Source organism: Pongo pygmaeus, chromosome 8 (assembly GCF_028885625.2).
Source record: "Pongo pygmaeus isolate AG05252 chromosome 8, NHGRI_mPonPyg2-v2.0_pri, whole genome shotgun sequence".
Classification (NCBI taxonomy): domain Eukaryota; kingdom Metazoa; phylum Chordata; class Mammalia; order Primates; family Hominidae; genus Pongo; species Pongo pygmaeus.
The window spans coordinates 119,593,549-119,607,368 of NC_072381.2; the positions used below are offsets into that span (position 1 = coordinate 119,593,549).

Here is a 13,820-nt window from a genome sequence, read left to right on the forward strand (position 1 = left end):
TATAGTTTTTTAGGGGAAGCTCACATGCATTGAAATGCACAGACTTACATCCTTGTCATAATATAGGATGTTTCTGTCTCCTCAGGAAGTTTTCTCATGTCCCATCCCAGTCCCTACTTCTGAGAAGCAACCAGTGGTTTTCTACTCATGAAATAATTTTGCCTGTCATAGAATTTCACATAAGTGGAATCATACAGCATGGAATCTTTTGTATCAAGCTTATTTCATATACAATAATACTGTTGAGGTTAATCCATGCCGTTGCACGTACCATTATTTTTTATTTATTGATGAATAGTATCTCATTGTATGGTTATACCATAGTTGAACTGTTCTATTGATGAATATTTTGGCTGGGTCCAGCTTTTGTCTGTTATGAATAGAGCTCTCTAAACATTTTTGTGCAAGTGTTCGTGTGGACATATGTTTTCATTTATTATGGGTGCACAGGTAGACACACAATGGCTGAGTCAAAGGGTAGGTGTGTGTTTAACTGTATAAGAAGCTACCAAACCATTGCCAAGGTATTGTCCCATTTTCTTTTCCCACTGGGAAGGAGTTTTGGTTGTTCCACATCCTCGTCCACATTTGGTGTTTGTGTTTTTAATTATAGTCCTTCTCGTGGATAAGTTGGAATTGTCATATGCCTCTTGAGTTCTAATTTTTCGGTACATAAGTCTTACTTGCATGGCATTTACCAGTTTACAGTTAAATTTGCAGTGCTCTCATGATCAATGATCTTGAGCAGTTTTTCTGTTTATTACTGGCTATTTGGATATGTAACTTTTTAAAAGTTTATTTTAGGATGGAAGCATTTGAAGCCAGACTGGTTGGTGGTTACTTCTTTGTGGGTTTTTGTTGTTGTTGTCGTTGTTTAGATAACCTGTTTCTTTAGCATGAACACTGATAGGATTTTTTAAAAAATCCTTTATTTCAAGATCTTGGGTTTTTCTTGGTGTGATTCTCATTGTTTTTTTTGTTGTTGCTGTTTTTCACGATACGCAGCCATTTCAGTCACTTGTACAAGTCTGTTTTCACTACAAGAAAGTTTTGTTTACTTTGCTTGATCTTGGCTCACTGGCACTCTGCCTCCTGGGTTCAAGCGATACTCCTGCCTCAGCCTCCCAAGTAACTGGGACTACAGGTGCGCACCACCACACCGGCCATATTTTTGTAGAGACGGGGTTTCACCATGTTGGCCAGGCTGGTCTCAAACTCCTGACCTCAAGTGATCCACCCATCTTGGTCTCCCAAGGTGCTGGGATTATAGGCGTGAGCCACTGTGCATTGCTTGCTGCTGCTTTTTTTTTTTTTTTTTTTTTTTTTTTTTTTTGAGACAGAGTCTCACTCTGTCACCCAGGCTGGAGTGCAGTGGTACAATCTCAGCTCACTGCAACCTCTGCCTGCCGGGTTCAAGAGATTCTCCTGCTTCAGCCTCCTGAGTAGCTGGGATTACAGGTGCCCACCACCACGCCCTGCTAATTTTTGTATTTTTAGTAGAGACCAGGTTTCACCATGTTGGCCAGGCTGGTCTCAAACTCCTGACCTCAGGTGATCCGCCTGCCTCAGCCTCCCAAAGTGCTGGGATTACAGACGTGAGCCACTGCACCTGGTTGCTTGCCGCTTTTATAACATGTATTCTGAGGTCTATTAGGAAACTCAGTTATGTGTCCCAGTCTGATCTCCCTTTTTTTAGTCTTTGTAGTCCTTTCTTCTCTGTATTCTCAGAGTTTAAAAGTATAGTCTGTGAACACCTGATCCTAAATAGCACAATTCTCTTCTTGCCATGGCTAATAGAATGATATTTGATAAAGTGTGGACTCTGAGAATGTCTTGATCTTCATCTGAACTGTTTTGTGGGTGTTGTTCTCTAGGATCGCTGAGGTGCTCTCAGTGCAAGCAGACCTACTATTGCTCCACAGCATGTCAGAGAAGAGACTGGTCTGCACACAGCATCGTGTGCAAGCCTGTTCAGCCAAAGTAAGGATTTATGATCTTTTTATTCATTAAGGATTATGTAAAAGGTTCTGATACAATAAGCATCCAATTAGTTAAGCAGACCACAACCAAGCAGAAGTTACTTTTTCTTTTTTTTTTTTTTTTTAGGTATGGGTGCAGCGCACCAGCATGGCACATGTATACATATGTAACCTGCACATTGTGCACATGTACCCTAAAACTTAAAGTATAATAATAATAGAAGTTACTTTTTCTTAAGCTCTATAACAAAGTGTACAAATCTGAAGTAAGCAGCTCTATGAACTTAATTTTCATGTGTATCGTTTTACTAGGTAGTACAAGTGAAGATTTATAACCTTCAAAGAGTTTTTCTTTCATGTTTAGAGCTTTAGAATGCCTTACTTTTAATGATGTGTACTTTCCTGGATTTTAATAAGTTTGGAACTCTTACATGCCTCTTGAGTTGTGTTTTTATTTGTAAATACATAAATTGTACTTGCATGGCATTTAACAGTTTACAAAACAGTTTCACATATGACCTCAAAATTCTGTGTAAGTAATATAGGGAATTATCTCCATTTTGCAGATAAGAAAACAGGCTTGGAAATATTCTCTCTGTCTCTGTCCCTCCCCCCCTCCCCCCTCCCCCCTCCCCCCTCCCCCCTCCCCCCTCCCAGTCCTCCGTTTCTGTCTCTCTGTCTCATTAGGTGGCTTTTGGAAGAAGCACACCTATACACACACAGGGTGTGGACCACTGTGTAGCCAGCACTGGGGAGTTTTACATTACCACTGTGATTCTGGAAGAAGCTGTTTTGCTCTTTCAGGATTTTGTTCATTGAGAATTTACCATAATTGTGGTTGATAGCCCCTATGTTAATTGCCTCTGTAGTATGAATATTGTAATCTGTTGCTTTATTGCAGTTTCCACAAACTTGATAATAAATCATCTATTGAAACAAAGGATGTGGAGGTAAACAATAAGGTATGGTATACTTTGTCTTTAAATTTTGAATAACTCCTCTTTATTGAATTAAGAAGATGTAAGATAAATATTTTAGGCTTATTTCTGTATTTTATCAATATTTAAAAGCAAGTTTCCTATTATATAAATATGTACACCATAGTGATACAATCAGGGTTTTTTGAGAATTCATCTTTTTTCCAAAAAGGATGTGGCAGTATCTCTGTAAAATCATGTGGATTAATTGTGCCTCTGCAGGCACAGGTTTTAGCTTTGTGTGCTGTACTCTAATAGGGCCTAGTTATCTATCTAAGGAGGATTTTTTTTCTGATAGTAGTTCCCCATTTAGACAACAACATGGGCTGAATTATTTGTAATCCAAAAAACATCTGTCGTGTCCAACTCATATTTATGAATAATTTTTAACTTGCTTTAGCTGCTTCTAGCCTCTACTTAAAAAAATGTAACTTCAAGTATTCATTCTTACAGAAAACATTAACAAGTACAGATTTAAAATAATACCTCCACCACCACCACTTTCATTTTTTTTGAAATGAAGTCAACCTTCTCTTCACCTGCGTGGCCTTATTCTTGGGTTATTCCCAGTGCTGTGCCCACTGCCTGTGGACAGTGGGTTTTAGTGACTCTTGGAGGCCTTCCCTATTTCTGTGTTCTTGTATTCAAGCCTAAGAGTCAGGATATTGTGACTGCGGTTCCGGCATGTACTGGCCATAGAATCATTGAAACATGTGCTTTTACGTAACTCACTTCTGTGGTATTTTTCAAACCAGAGTGACTGTCCACTTGGAGTTACTAAGGAAATAGCCATTTGGGCTGAGAGAATAATGTTTTCTGATTTGAGAAGTCTACAACTCAAGAAAACCATGGAAATAAAGGTATTTGTTATTCTTCAGTCTCCATAGACAGAGATCCAGAGAACTGTATTTATTCTCTTGTTTCCTATTTTTGAGTTTATGTGGTAGCTGCAAAACATAATCTGATTAATAAACATTGCAAAAACTGTCTACAATGGTGTTTGTGTCTTAGTTACAAAGCTTTAAGAAATTTACATTTCCTTGTGTGCCTTATGAATTATTCCTCTTTTTTTATCTTTGAAAGGGTACAGTTACCGAATTCAAACACCCAGGGGACTTCTACGTGCAGTTATATTCTTCAGAAGTTTTAGAATACATGAACCAACTCTCTGCCAGCTTAAAAGAAACATATGCAAATATGCATGAAAAAGACTATATTCCTGTTAAGGGGGAAGTTTGTATTGCCAAGTACACTGTTGATCAGGTAATCCATAATGAAATGAATTATTTAAAACGTTTGAGCTAACTTTGGTGGTATGAACTGAACACCAGAGCTTTTAATGATGCATGACAAGGCTTAAAGCCAGCCTCTGATCACACTTCTGTTCCTCTTCAGTATCCCGTGCTCTGTTCACCTTGCTTCCTCCCTGTCTTACTCCTCTCCAACTCTCTTTATGGGTTCCTGAATTGCTGGTTGCAGCCTGATGGCTAGTCTTAGAGCTTGTGTTTTATTTGGGTAGCTGAGGCATTAGTGTGTGATAGTCTCATGGGACAGAAATAGCTTTGGAATAGTTGTGCATGTTATTAATAACATGTCCTAACTGGACACTTTTAGGGATTTCTTAGCAAGATTCTTAAAAAATTAAGTTGGCTCATTAATTGAGTGCCTCAGAACAGGAGCCTTTCCTTTGCATGTTCTATAGATTGATTGAGGGTTTTTTAACCTAAGATTGTGAAATGCTGTTATGAAGCAGAGTACCATTATATTTCACTTTCAGACCTGGAACAGAGCAATCATACAAAACGTTGATGTGCAGCAAAAGAAGGCACATGTCTTATATATTGATTATGGAAATGAAGAAATAATTCCATTAAACAGAATTTACCACCTCAACAGGAATATTGACTTGTTTCCTCCTTGTGTGAGTCTCTTTTACTTTCTAGATTTTTAATAGTGTCCCAAAAGAGCTGTTGTCAATGTTTTGATGGGCACAGTGTTTGCTTGTTCTATTCTGCTGTGTTACTGTACCTGTACTATGTAAATGAACACTCATGGGCTATCTTGACCTTATTTAGTTAACTGCTGCCCAGGGTGAGAAACTAACATTTTTAGGCACATCTTTTCAATTTGCTCTTCAAAATAATCATTTCTATATTATAGTATCTAAAATTCGTCTTAATTTATGCATAATTGAAGGATAATTATTCTTTCATAAATTTCTCAAGTTTCAAGTACCAAAAGTAAGCATTATGAATACAGTACTAACAGAGGCTAATAATAATTATACATAAAATTGTCTATCTGATTAGTACTTGAAGATTTGTGATAAGTTTTCAGCATGAAATACATTCTTTTATATACAAATAATTAGAAAAAATCATCTTTAAATGGTAATTTTTGTAAGCAACCTGCATAAAATTTTTCAGGCCATAAAGTGCTTTGTAGCCAATGTTACCCCAGTAGAAGGGAATTGGAGCAATGATTGTATCAAAGCTATTAAACCACTGTTAATGGAGCAGTACTGCTCCATAAAGATTGTCAACATCTTGGAAGAGGAAGTGGTTACTTTTGCTGTAGAAGTTGAGCTGCCAAATTCAGGTAAGATCTGTCTTTTTAAATTGAGTACTTAATAGGATATGTTGTTTCCACCTGTTACTCAGAAGAAACGGAAACATCAAGTGAGGCCAGGTAAACTGCCCTCTGGAGTCATTCAGATTGTGACTGAACCCATTCTTGAAATTGGCAGTTTGTCAAAGACGTGGCACAAATTCATAGAATTAGGTGGCTGGCTAGATTTAGACTTCATGTGGGTGTAACTATTATCCCTTTAATAGAGCCATTGTAACATCTACTCCTGAATATTGGCCCGTTTATTGAGAAAATTCTTGAAGTTCTCTGAATTCGTTCGTCCTTATATCAGTGCTTTTTCTTGGAGTAACCTTCATGGAACTGCATTTGGCTAGTACATAGTAGCTAAGCTGTGGAAATGGAAATGCTTTAGAATTCTCTTCTTCCCTTCTGGCCTTTCTGATAAATGACTTCTCACAGTGTGATGGGTGCCTCCCAGTTTCCAGGGTATCACCCCTCTGCTTTCAGAGATCTGGCATCATGGCTGATTTGGTAGAAAATCGGCTAATCTCTTGTGAAGTTAAGTAAAAATCTGTTGTTTGCTATGTTTCATGTTATAATCTCAGCTTTTGCATATTATTTCAGGGAACTTGAAGTTTGGGTCCATGCTGACCCTTGTTTCAGCCATACTTAGGTCTTAAATTTATTTCCCACAAACAGTGGTCATTCTAAGCATATTTGTGAGGTGGTAAACAAATCTCTCGTGTTCGTCAGGATTTCCAAGTGAAATCTTCTTGTTAAAATTTCTGTCAAATAGAGGGTTGAATGGTTACCAGAGGCTGGGAAGGGTAGTCGGGGGCTGGGAGTAGGTGGGGATGGTTAATGGGTACAAAACAAAAAATCGTTAAAAAGACTGAATAAGATCTACTATTCGATAGCACAATAGGGTGACTGTAGTCAATAATAATTGTATGTTTTAAAGTAACTTAGACTGTAATCGTATGATTTGTAACTCAAAGGATGCTTGAGGGGATGGTTACCTCCTTCTCTGTGGCGTGTTTATTTCACATGGCATACCTGTTTCAAAACATCTCATGTAACCTATAAATATGTACACCTACTATGTACTCACAAAAATTTTTAAAATTATATTTCAGAGAAAAAATTCTGTCAAGTGACTATGGTAATTTTGCCTCAGTGTTTTAAGCTGGGCACTACCATAGCTTACCCATAGGAACTGAATTGGCAAAACATATACCAGCCTATTAATAGCTATGAACGTGGGTTGTATGATTGACTTGTTTCTTCTTTATGCTTTTCCCATAATTCTTTGCATAGTTTCTCAATGGAGGCATATTTTCTTAATCACTTTTTAGGAAAACTTTTAGACCATGTGCTTATAGAAATGGGATATGGCTTGAAACCCAATGGACAAGATTCTAAGAAGGAAAATGGAGATCAAAGTGAGTATAGATTGATATTGAGCGGTATAGCAACTTCAGTTATTGAAGACCATCTACCTACTAAACAAAGGCACAACTTTAGCACTGTTAAGACTTGTTAACGATAAACATTCTATGAGCGATTTAAATACGCTGTTTTGTATTTAGTAGTATATAATTTCTAATCTCAATCTTTCCTGCTTGTTCTCCTCCTCTGTCCATTTTCCACATGAATCCTTAACATGGTAATCATCAGAGATTATGAAGTATTAAATATCATAACACTTTAGAGTTAGGGTTTTTTTGTTTTTTTTTTTTGAGATGGCGTTTCACTCTTGTCCAAACTGGAGTGCAATGTCATGGTCTCGGCTCCCTGTAAACTCCGCCTCCCTGGTTCAAGTGATTCTCCTACCTCAGCCTCCGGAGGAGCTGGGATTACAGGCTCCTGCTAGTACGCCCAGCTAATTTTTTGTATTTTTAGTAGAGACAGGGTTTCACCATGTTGGCTAGGCTGGTCCCGAACTCCTAACCTGAGAGTGATTCGCCCGCTTCAGCCTCCCAAAGTGCTGGGATTACAGGCGTGAGCCACTGCGCCCTGCCAAGTTAGGGCTTTTTAGCTCACATTTTCTTAGTTTGTTTTTCTTCCTTCTTGGGTATTCCACCAGTAATTAATAGCGCTGTAAAATTCTGTTCCAGTAGGACAGTGTTTCTGATGACTTTTTACTTCTGTAAAAGCTTGTGTTGTGGTTTATTTAGATTAACAAGAGAACCAAGAAATTTCGCTTTCAGCATTTTATTTCCTCATTGCCTAGTCACCTGTGTTTGTATTATCTTTTTGATCCTTTACTTTGCTCCTGAACTGATTGCTTTAGGAGTAGATATAATTCATTGTCTCTTACTCATTCATCCGGAGGTGATTGCTAGATTGACAGTGCCACGGTTGGACACATCCTGTCACATAAGCACACTTGAATCATCCTTAAATCTACCTTCTTACCTCCCATCCTTTGCCCTAATTGGTTGCCAAGTCTTTATTGATTCTTCTTCCCAAGTATCCCTTGTATATGTCTTTTTTCTTTCTTTCCCTACTACCATTTTCTTAGCTCAGGAATCCTCATCATTCATGGACAATTGAAACAATTTTCCAATGTCATAGTTTATCTCCGTATCTGTATTCTTAGAGTCCTTGCCTATGTGATATGCCTGAGAACACACATCTTGGTGGGACAGCTCCGATGAAAAGCTTTCAGTTCTTTGTCATTTGGAGGAGGAAACCCAGCAGAGGTCTAGTGGTAGTCATGGTTGAAACCATAGGTTCTGGTGCAGTAGAGTGAGGAAGAATGAGGAAGATGAAGCTGGGGCCTGCAACATGGAGTGAGGAGCTATAATGGGAAAAACCTTGCCAGAGCGACAGAGGGTACATGCTTCCAGGAGGGGGAGTCATCAGTAATATCAGATGCTATGAAGGTATCCAGTGGAAGGAAGAAGAAAACCACTGAGCAATATCTTCTTCACTAAGGCACTGTGAAGATGCCTTCATGAAGGCTAAGGCCAGTACAGACAAGCAGAAGAAATTATGTGGGATAGAGAAAATTAGGTGTGATAGAGAAAATGCAGGGTGCAACAGAAGCAGGTGGGAGGGTACCTAAGACTTGCAATGAAGCCATCTGGAAGTGATGCCACACGGAGCAGGAAATAACCAGGTGCTGCCGGTGGGGAGTATGTTGCAAGAAAAGGAACATGTGGTTAAGGCCTAGAGATGGGAAAAAGCATGATCAGGCCTGAGAAACTGAAAAATAAATAGGGCTAGATTTGACCGCTGGTGAAGAGGTATAGGATGGGGAAGTATAGGTCGGGAGGTAAGCTAGAGCAGATCATTAAAGGTCGCAGGAGCTGTGTTAAGGGGTTTGGACGTGATTCTGAAGCCAACATAGAGAATGGAGGCTTGAGACACCTCTGGATTCAGCTCGTTGGATTCAAGTAATGTTGGTGGGTATGGGAGAATCAGATTTGGAAGTCAGAAAAGATGAGATATGGTATATTAAGAGTTCCCTTTAAACCACCTTCTTAAAAATTTAGCTGTGCCTCTGTCACACAATTAAATCAGTCATCCTATCCTGCCCCTTCTTGACCTCCTAGCCTGGCTGAAAGCCTTTACAACTTGGTCTCTAATGTCAGCATACCGAGCTAGCGACATCACCATGCTTTTGTCCCTTCTCCTCCTACTGTGTTCCTAAGCCCAGCTGCACTCAGCCTGGCATTATGATTGTGCACCCTCTTGTGATATTTATGACACTGTAGCTCCTGATTGAACATCTTCTGTCTCCTACAAGATTTAGAATATCTAGATGCAAAGACTGTGGCCTTTTACTTAACTACTTCTCCCCATTGCTTAGTATGGCATCTGACATACATTAGATGTTTAAGATACAATTTTTTTTTTTTTTTTTTGAGACGGAGTCTCTCTCTGTCACCAGGCTAGAGTGCAGTGCTGCGATCTCAGCTCCCTGCAACCTCCGCCTCCTGGGTTCAAGTGATTCTCCTGCTTCAGCCTCCCGAGTAGCTGGGTCTAGTAGGTGGGAGGTGTGCGTCACCATGCTCAGCTGATTTTTTTTTGTATTTTTAGTAGACACGGTGTTTGACCATGTTGGCCAGGATGGTCTCCATCTCCTGACCTCATGAACTGCCCGCCTCGGCCTCCCAAAGTGCTGGGATTACAAGCGTGAGCCACGCCTGGCCAGATATAATTTTTAAAAGCTGGCACAGTGGCTCGCTTCTCTAGTCCCAGCTAGTCAGTAGGCTGAGGTGGGAGGAGGGCTTGGAGACCAGGAGTTTGAGGCCCCAGTATGCAATGATTGTACCTGTTAATAGCCACCACACTCCAGCCTGGGCAACATAGCAAGACCTCTTAAAAAAACAATAACTCATGGAGGATCTTATGATGGACTCATGCAGCTGAATGGAACTATCCAGATCTCCCACTCCACCTATGTACACATGAAGAAACAGGAGCTGACTGGTCCAGTGGGATACCTTAAGCCTGGAGATAGAGAACCAGAATCTCAGCCCCCTTACTCCAGTTTAGTGCTCTTTCCACCATTATGCATCCTGTGCTGTGAAACAACAGGACAATAGTTCATTTTCCTTGCTATTAAGTTTTTCTCTTGCCTTCTCCCTTATGTTGTGATTTCTTTGGGAAACATTTTAAGAAACGGTTTTTAATTTGAGCCTATCTCTTAACTTTTACACTTGAGATTGTTAAATTTACTTTGGCTACTGTTTTGAGCCAATTATCCATTTCAGTGGGATTTCTAACATAACTTCAGCAATCCATTGTAATACATTCTGGGAGGTCATTCCTAGATAGCAAATTCCCTCCACTTTTTGTGGTCTATCCCAGCTTCCCCTTGGTCTTCAGAGTCAACCTGTAGGTTCATGGTGAGAACCATTTCCTTTAATAAGTCTATAATCTAGATAATTATTTTCTTACATTTCTGTGTTTAAAACAAGGAAGTCAGCCTTAGTTTTATGTGAATGATATCTTATCCTTTAGTTCCTTAAAGCAATAGTAGTTTTTGTCTTCCAGGATTCTGATAAGTTGCCATAATGTCTCTAAGTCTTGATGCTAAAAATATATTCCTTGAATAGTTGGAATTTTATAAACCGTGTACTTTTTTCATTTCTGTGAGTTTTCTCTTCTGAGTTATTTTTCATTGTGCTTTTGAAGCCTTGAAGCCTTTCCTTCTTAAACTCTTAGGTTAGCCCTAATTGTTTTTCTCTTGACTTGTGACTTACGTTGCTTGTATCTTTTTTTAACTGTTGAATGCATTTTAAATTTCTAATTATTTTATCCTAATAAATTGTTCCCTATGGGGTTTATCATTTTCACGCTAGAGTGAGTAGGTCCTAATCTAATCTGATGTGTTTCTACTTGAGTATAATGAGATGATATCTATTCCAAATTACATTTTCTTGAACTCTTTTAGGGACTATAAAGAGTGTATTATAGAGTGTTTTAATTAGGTCTGAACTTGTCTTTTATAAGTCGCTGATTTTCTTTCTTGGACCAGTCTAGCTTTTGGTGACATCAAAAACTGCCCTTATTATAAACATTTATTACTGGGAAGAAGAAACACCATGACCTCTCAGACTGCCATCTTCCAGGAACCTTGCAGTCATAGTCATAGTCTTTTTAAAATGATTAAAGCATGCATAATTTTTTTTTTTTTTTTACTTTGGATGAAAACAAAATGGCTTATTTTTCTATTTTCTTCTCATAAGGTGATCCTGAAGATGTTGGAAAAATGACAACTGAAAACAACATTGTCGTAGACAAAAGTGACCTAATCCCAAAAGTGTTAACTTTGAATGTAGGTGATGAGTTTTGTGGTGTGGTTGCCCACATTCAAACACCAGAAGACTTCTTTTGTCAACAACTGCAAAGTGGCCGTAAGTCAGCTTTCTTGATTTGCTCTATGAAGCTAAAATACTTTGAGACTTGACATTTAGAAATAATGTATAGATATGTATTTCTTTAAGATGTGATCTTTATCTGCAGGAAAGCTTGCTGAACTTCAGGCATCCCTTAGCAAGTACTGTGGTCAGTTGCCTCCACGCTCTGATTTTTATCCAGCCATTGGTGATATATGTTGTGCTCAGTTCTCAGGTAAGGACAGAGTATTACTGATTTTTAAAATTTATTTTCATTTATTTTTTACTTACAATTGAGTAAAAACCATTGAAACAGAGTCTTTGGTTTGCACCGATGGCTGGATTTAAAGCTTGAATATTAGAGTGAACCAATCATGTTTTTAAATAGATCAAATTAAACTGGTTGAAAGGAGTGTGGTCTGACCTGGGTAAGGGCAGAGCGCCTGTGTGTGTCAAGGAGGTGGAGATATAAAGGAGGTATTTTTGGTTATTTTGGTCAGCCTTTTGGTTTCTGGGGACTGGTAAAGATAGTTCGGTTTAAGCTTAATAGGTGGATGTGGAACCTCCCCAGGTTCGTATCTTCACCGGTTTTATTGAAATAGCAAGAGGGCCTGGAAGTGTGAAGCTGTCATGGTGCAGCTTTTGGACAGCACAAGTCCTGCCTTGCGATAACCAGGTTCTGTTACTCTCTGCCAAAGAGAGGCCCAGTGACCTCATGGAAGGGGAGACGCAGTAGTCCTTCAGTAAATTCATCACTTGGTTAGTGGAGTCTGGTTGACTCATGCTTGCCAGGTGTTTTAAAACTAGTCTTGCTATTGTGAATGCTTCATGTATTGATTGAGACCTTGTGATTCACATGATCAGGATATGTTCTCTGTACTAATGAGCTAACTCTACTGGAGAGACAAGGCATGTAAACTAATGATTACAGCGTAAGACATAATTACTATAGCAAGCTATTAATATTACATTTTAGGAGTTGAAGGCTTCTGATAAGCAAAATTAGTAAACCTATTGTTCTATAAGCTTGATATCTATTAAAGAAAAATCTATAAATGACCATCTCTAAGTTGAGGAAAGGTTTTTGTTTACATCTACAGTGGAAAAATCATTTGAGATTGAGTCTCTCCCTTTTTCAGAGGATGATCAGTGGTACCGTGCCTCTGTTTTGGCTTACGCTTCTGAAGAATCTGTACTGGTCGGATATGTAGATTATGGAAACTTTGAAATCCTTAGTTTGATGAGACTTTGTCCCATAATCCCAAAGTTGTTGGAATTGCCAATGCAAGCTATAAAGTGTGTACTAGCAGGTATGAAATTTTTATAGCCTCCATATTCTTTAAAAATTCTACAGATGAAGAAACATGAAAAGATACATGAAATAGGGAAAAGCTGCTTCTCAAAACAACGTCATGATCAGATGCTTAAAAGTTACTATATATGTCATTTATCCCCAAGAAATCAGAGATTTCTTTCCATGTCAGTTAGTTGGCTTCATTCAAACATACCATAATTTAGAAAGAATATCCTGTCTCAGAAGGGTATTACATTTGCAGCATATCCAAGATCTTTTCCTTAGGCTATATTGCAAAATATAGTTATATCCCAAAATACTTCCTTAGGCTACATTCCCACAGGTGGAACAGGTCAGTCAGTCTCCTTCTTTTCATGTTTGTGATACATATTGTACATTTTCTTCCAGAAAGGGTTGACCTAGTTTACATGCCCAACGAAAAAGTAAGAGTCCATTCTCGTACACATTGGTGCGTCAAAGGGATGCTTCTATATTATTTCATCCTGGCCAATTTTGATAAGCTAAAGGTGAAATCATTTCAGTTTGCCTCATTACCAGTGAGGCTAAACATTTTTTTGTAAGTTATTTGGCCCTTGCATTTCATAAACTGACTGAAGCATAACTGTTGGATTGCTGATCTGTAAGTGCCCTTTCAGTGTTGAGTTGTAAGTGCCACCAATGTTTCATATGTTAATATAAGGGACCAGTACTTCTTCAGAGATTGTTTTATACTTTCGTTTATGGCTTTCTTAATTTTATTGGGCTATAATTTTGCTACCTACCGTAATGTTCACTTTAGGTGTTAACTATACAATTCAGTAATTCTCAGTAAACTTACTGAGTTGTGCAAACATCACCATAATCTGATTTAGAGCATTTCTATCACCCCGGTATGGTCTCTCATGCCTATTTATGGTTAGTCCTTGCTCCCCAGGTAATAACTAATCTACTTTCTGGCTCTGTAAATTTGTGTTTCTGGACATTGTCTATCAATGGAATTACATGGTTTTTGTTTTACATATTATAGAAGCTTTTTACAAGCTTTTTCTTTTTCTTTTTCTTTTTTTCTTGGTAGAGATGCGAGTCTGGCTGTGTTGCCCAGGCTGGTCTCAAATCTGCCTCGGCCTCC

The 13,820-nt window shown here is 38.6% G+C and overlaps 1 protein-coding gene across 2 annotated transcripts in view; it reads left to right on the forward strand.

Annotated features, from left to right (window-relative positions):
* The window catches only part of TDRD1 (tudor domain containing 1), a 50,777-nt gene that overhangs the window by 20,291 nt on the left and 16,666 nt on the right, over positions 1-13,820 (forward strand). For both annotated transcript variants that reach the window (XM_054503844.1, XM_054503845.1), the window contains exons 5-14: positions 1,875-1,980; positions 2,881-2,941; positions 3,712-3,816; positions 4,040-4,219; positions 4,734-4,877; positions 5,383-5,554; positions 6,901-6,987; positions 11,248-11,415; positions 11,525-11,632; positions 12,537-12,707. In XM_054503844.1, the coding sequence (XP_054359819.1) occupies positions 1,875-1,980; positions 2,881-2,941; positions 3,712-3,816; positions 4,040-4,219; positions 4,734-4,877; positions 5,383-5,554; positions 6,901-6,987; positions 11,248-11,415; positions 11,525-11,632; positions 12,537-12,707 (1,302 nt within the window). The remainder of the gene's footprint in view (positions 1-1,874; positions 1,981-2,880; positions 2,942-3,711; positions 3,817-4,039; positions 4,220-4,733; positions 4,878-5,382; positions 5,555-6,900; positions 6,988-11,247; positions 11,416-11,524; positions 11,633-12,536; positions 12,708-13,820) is intronic.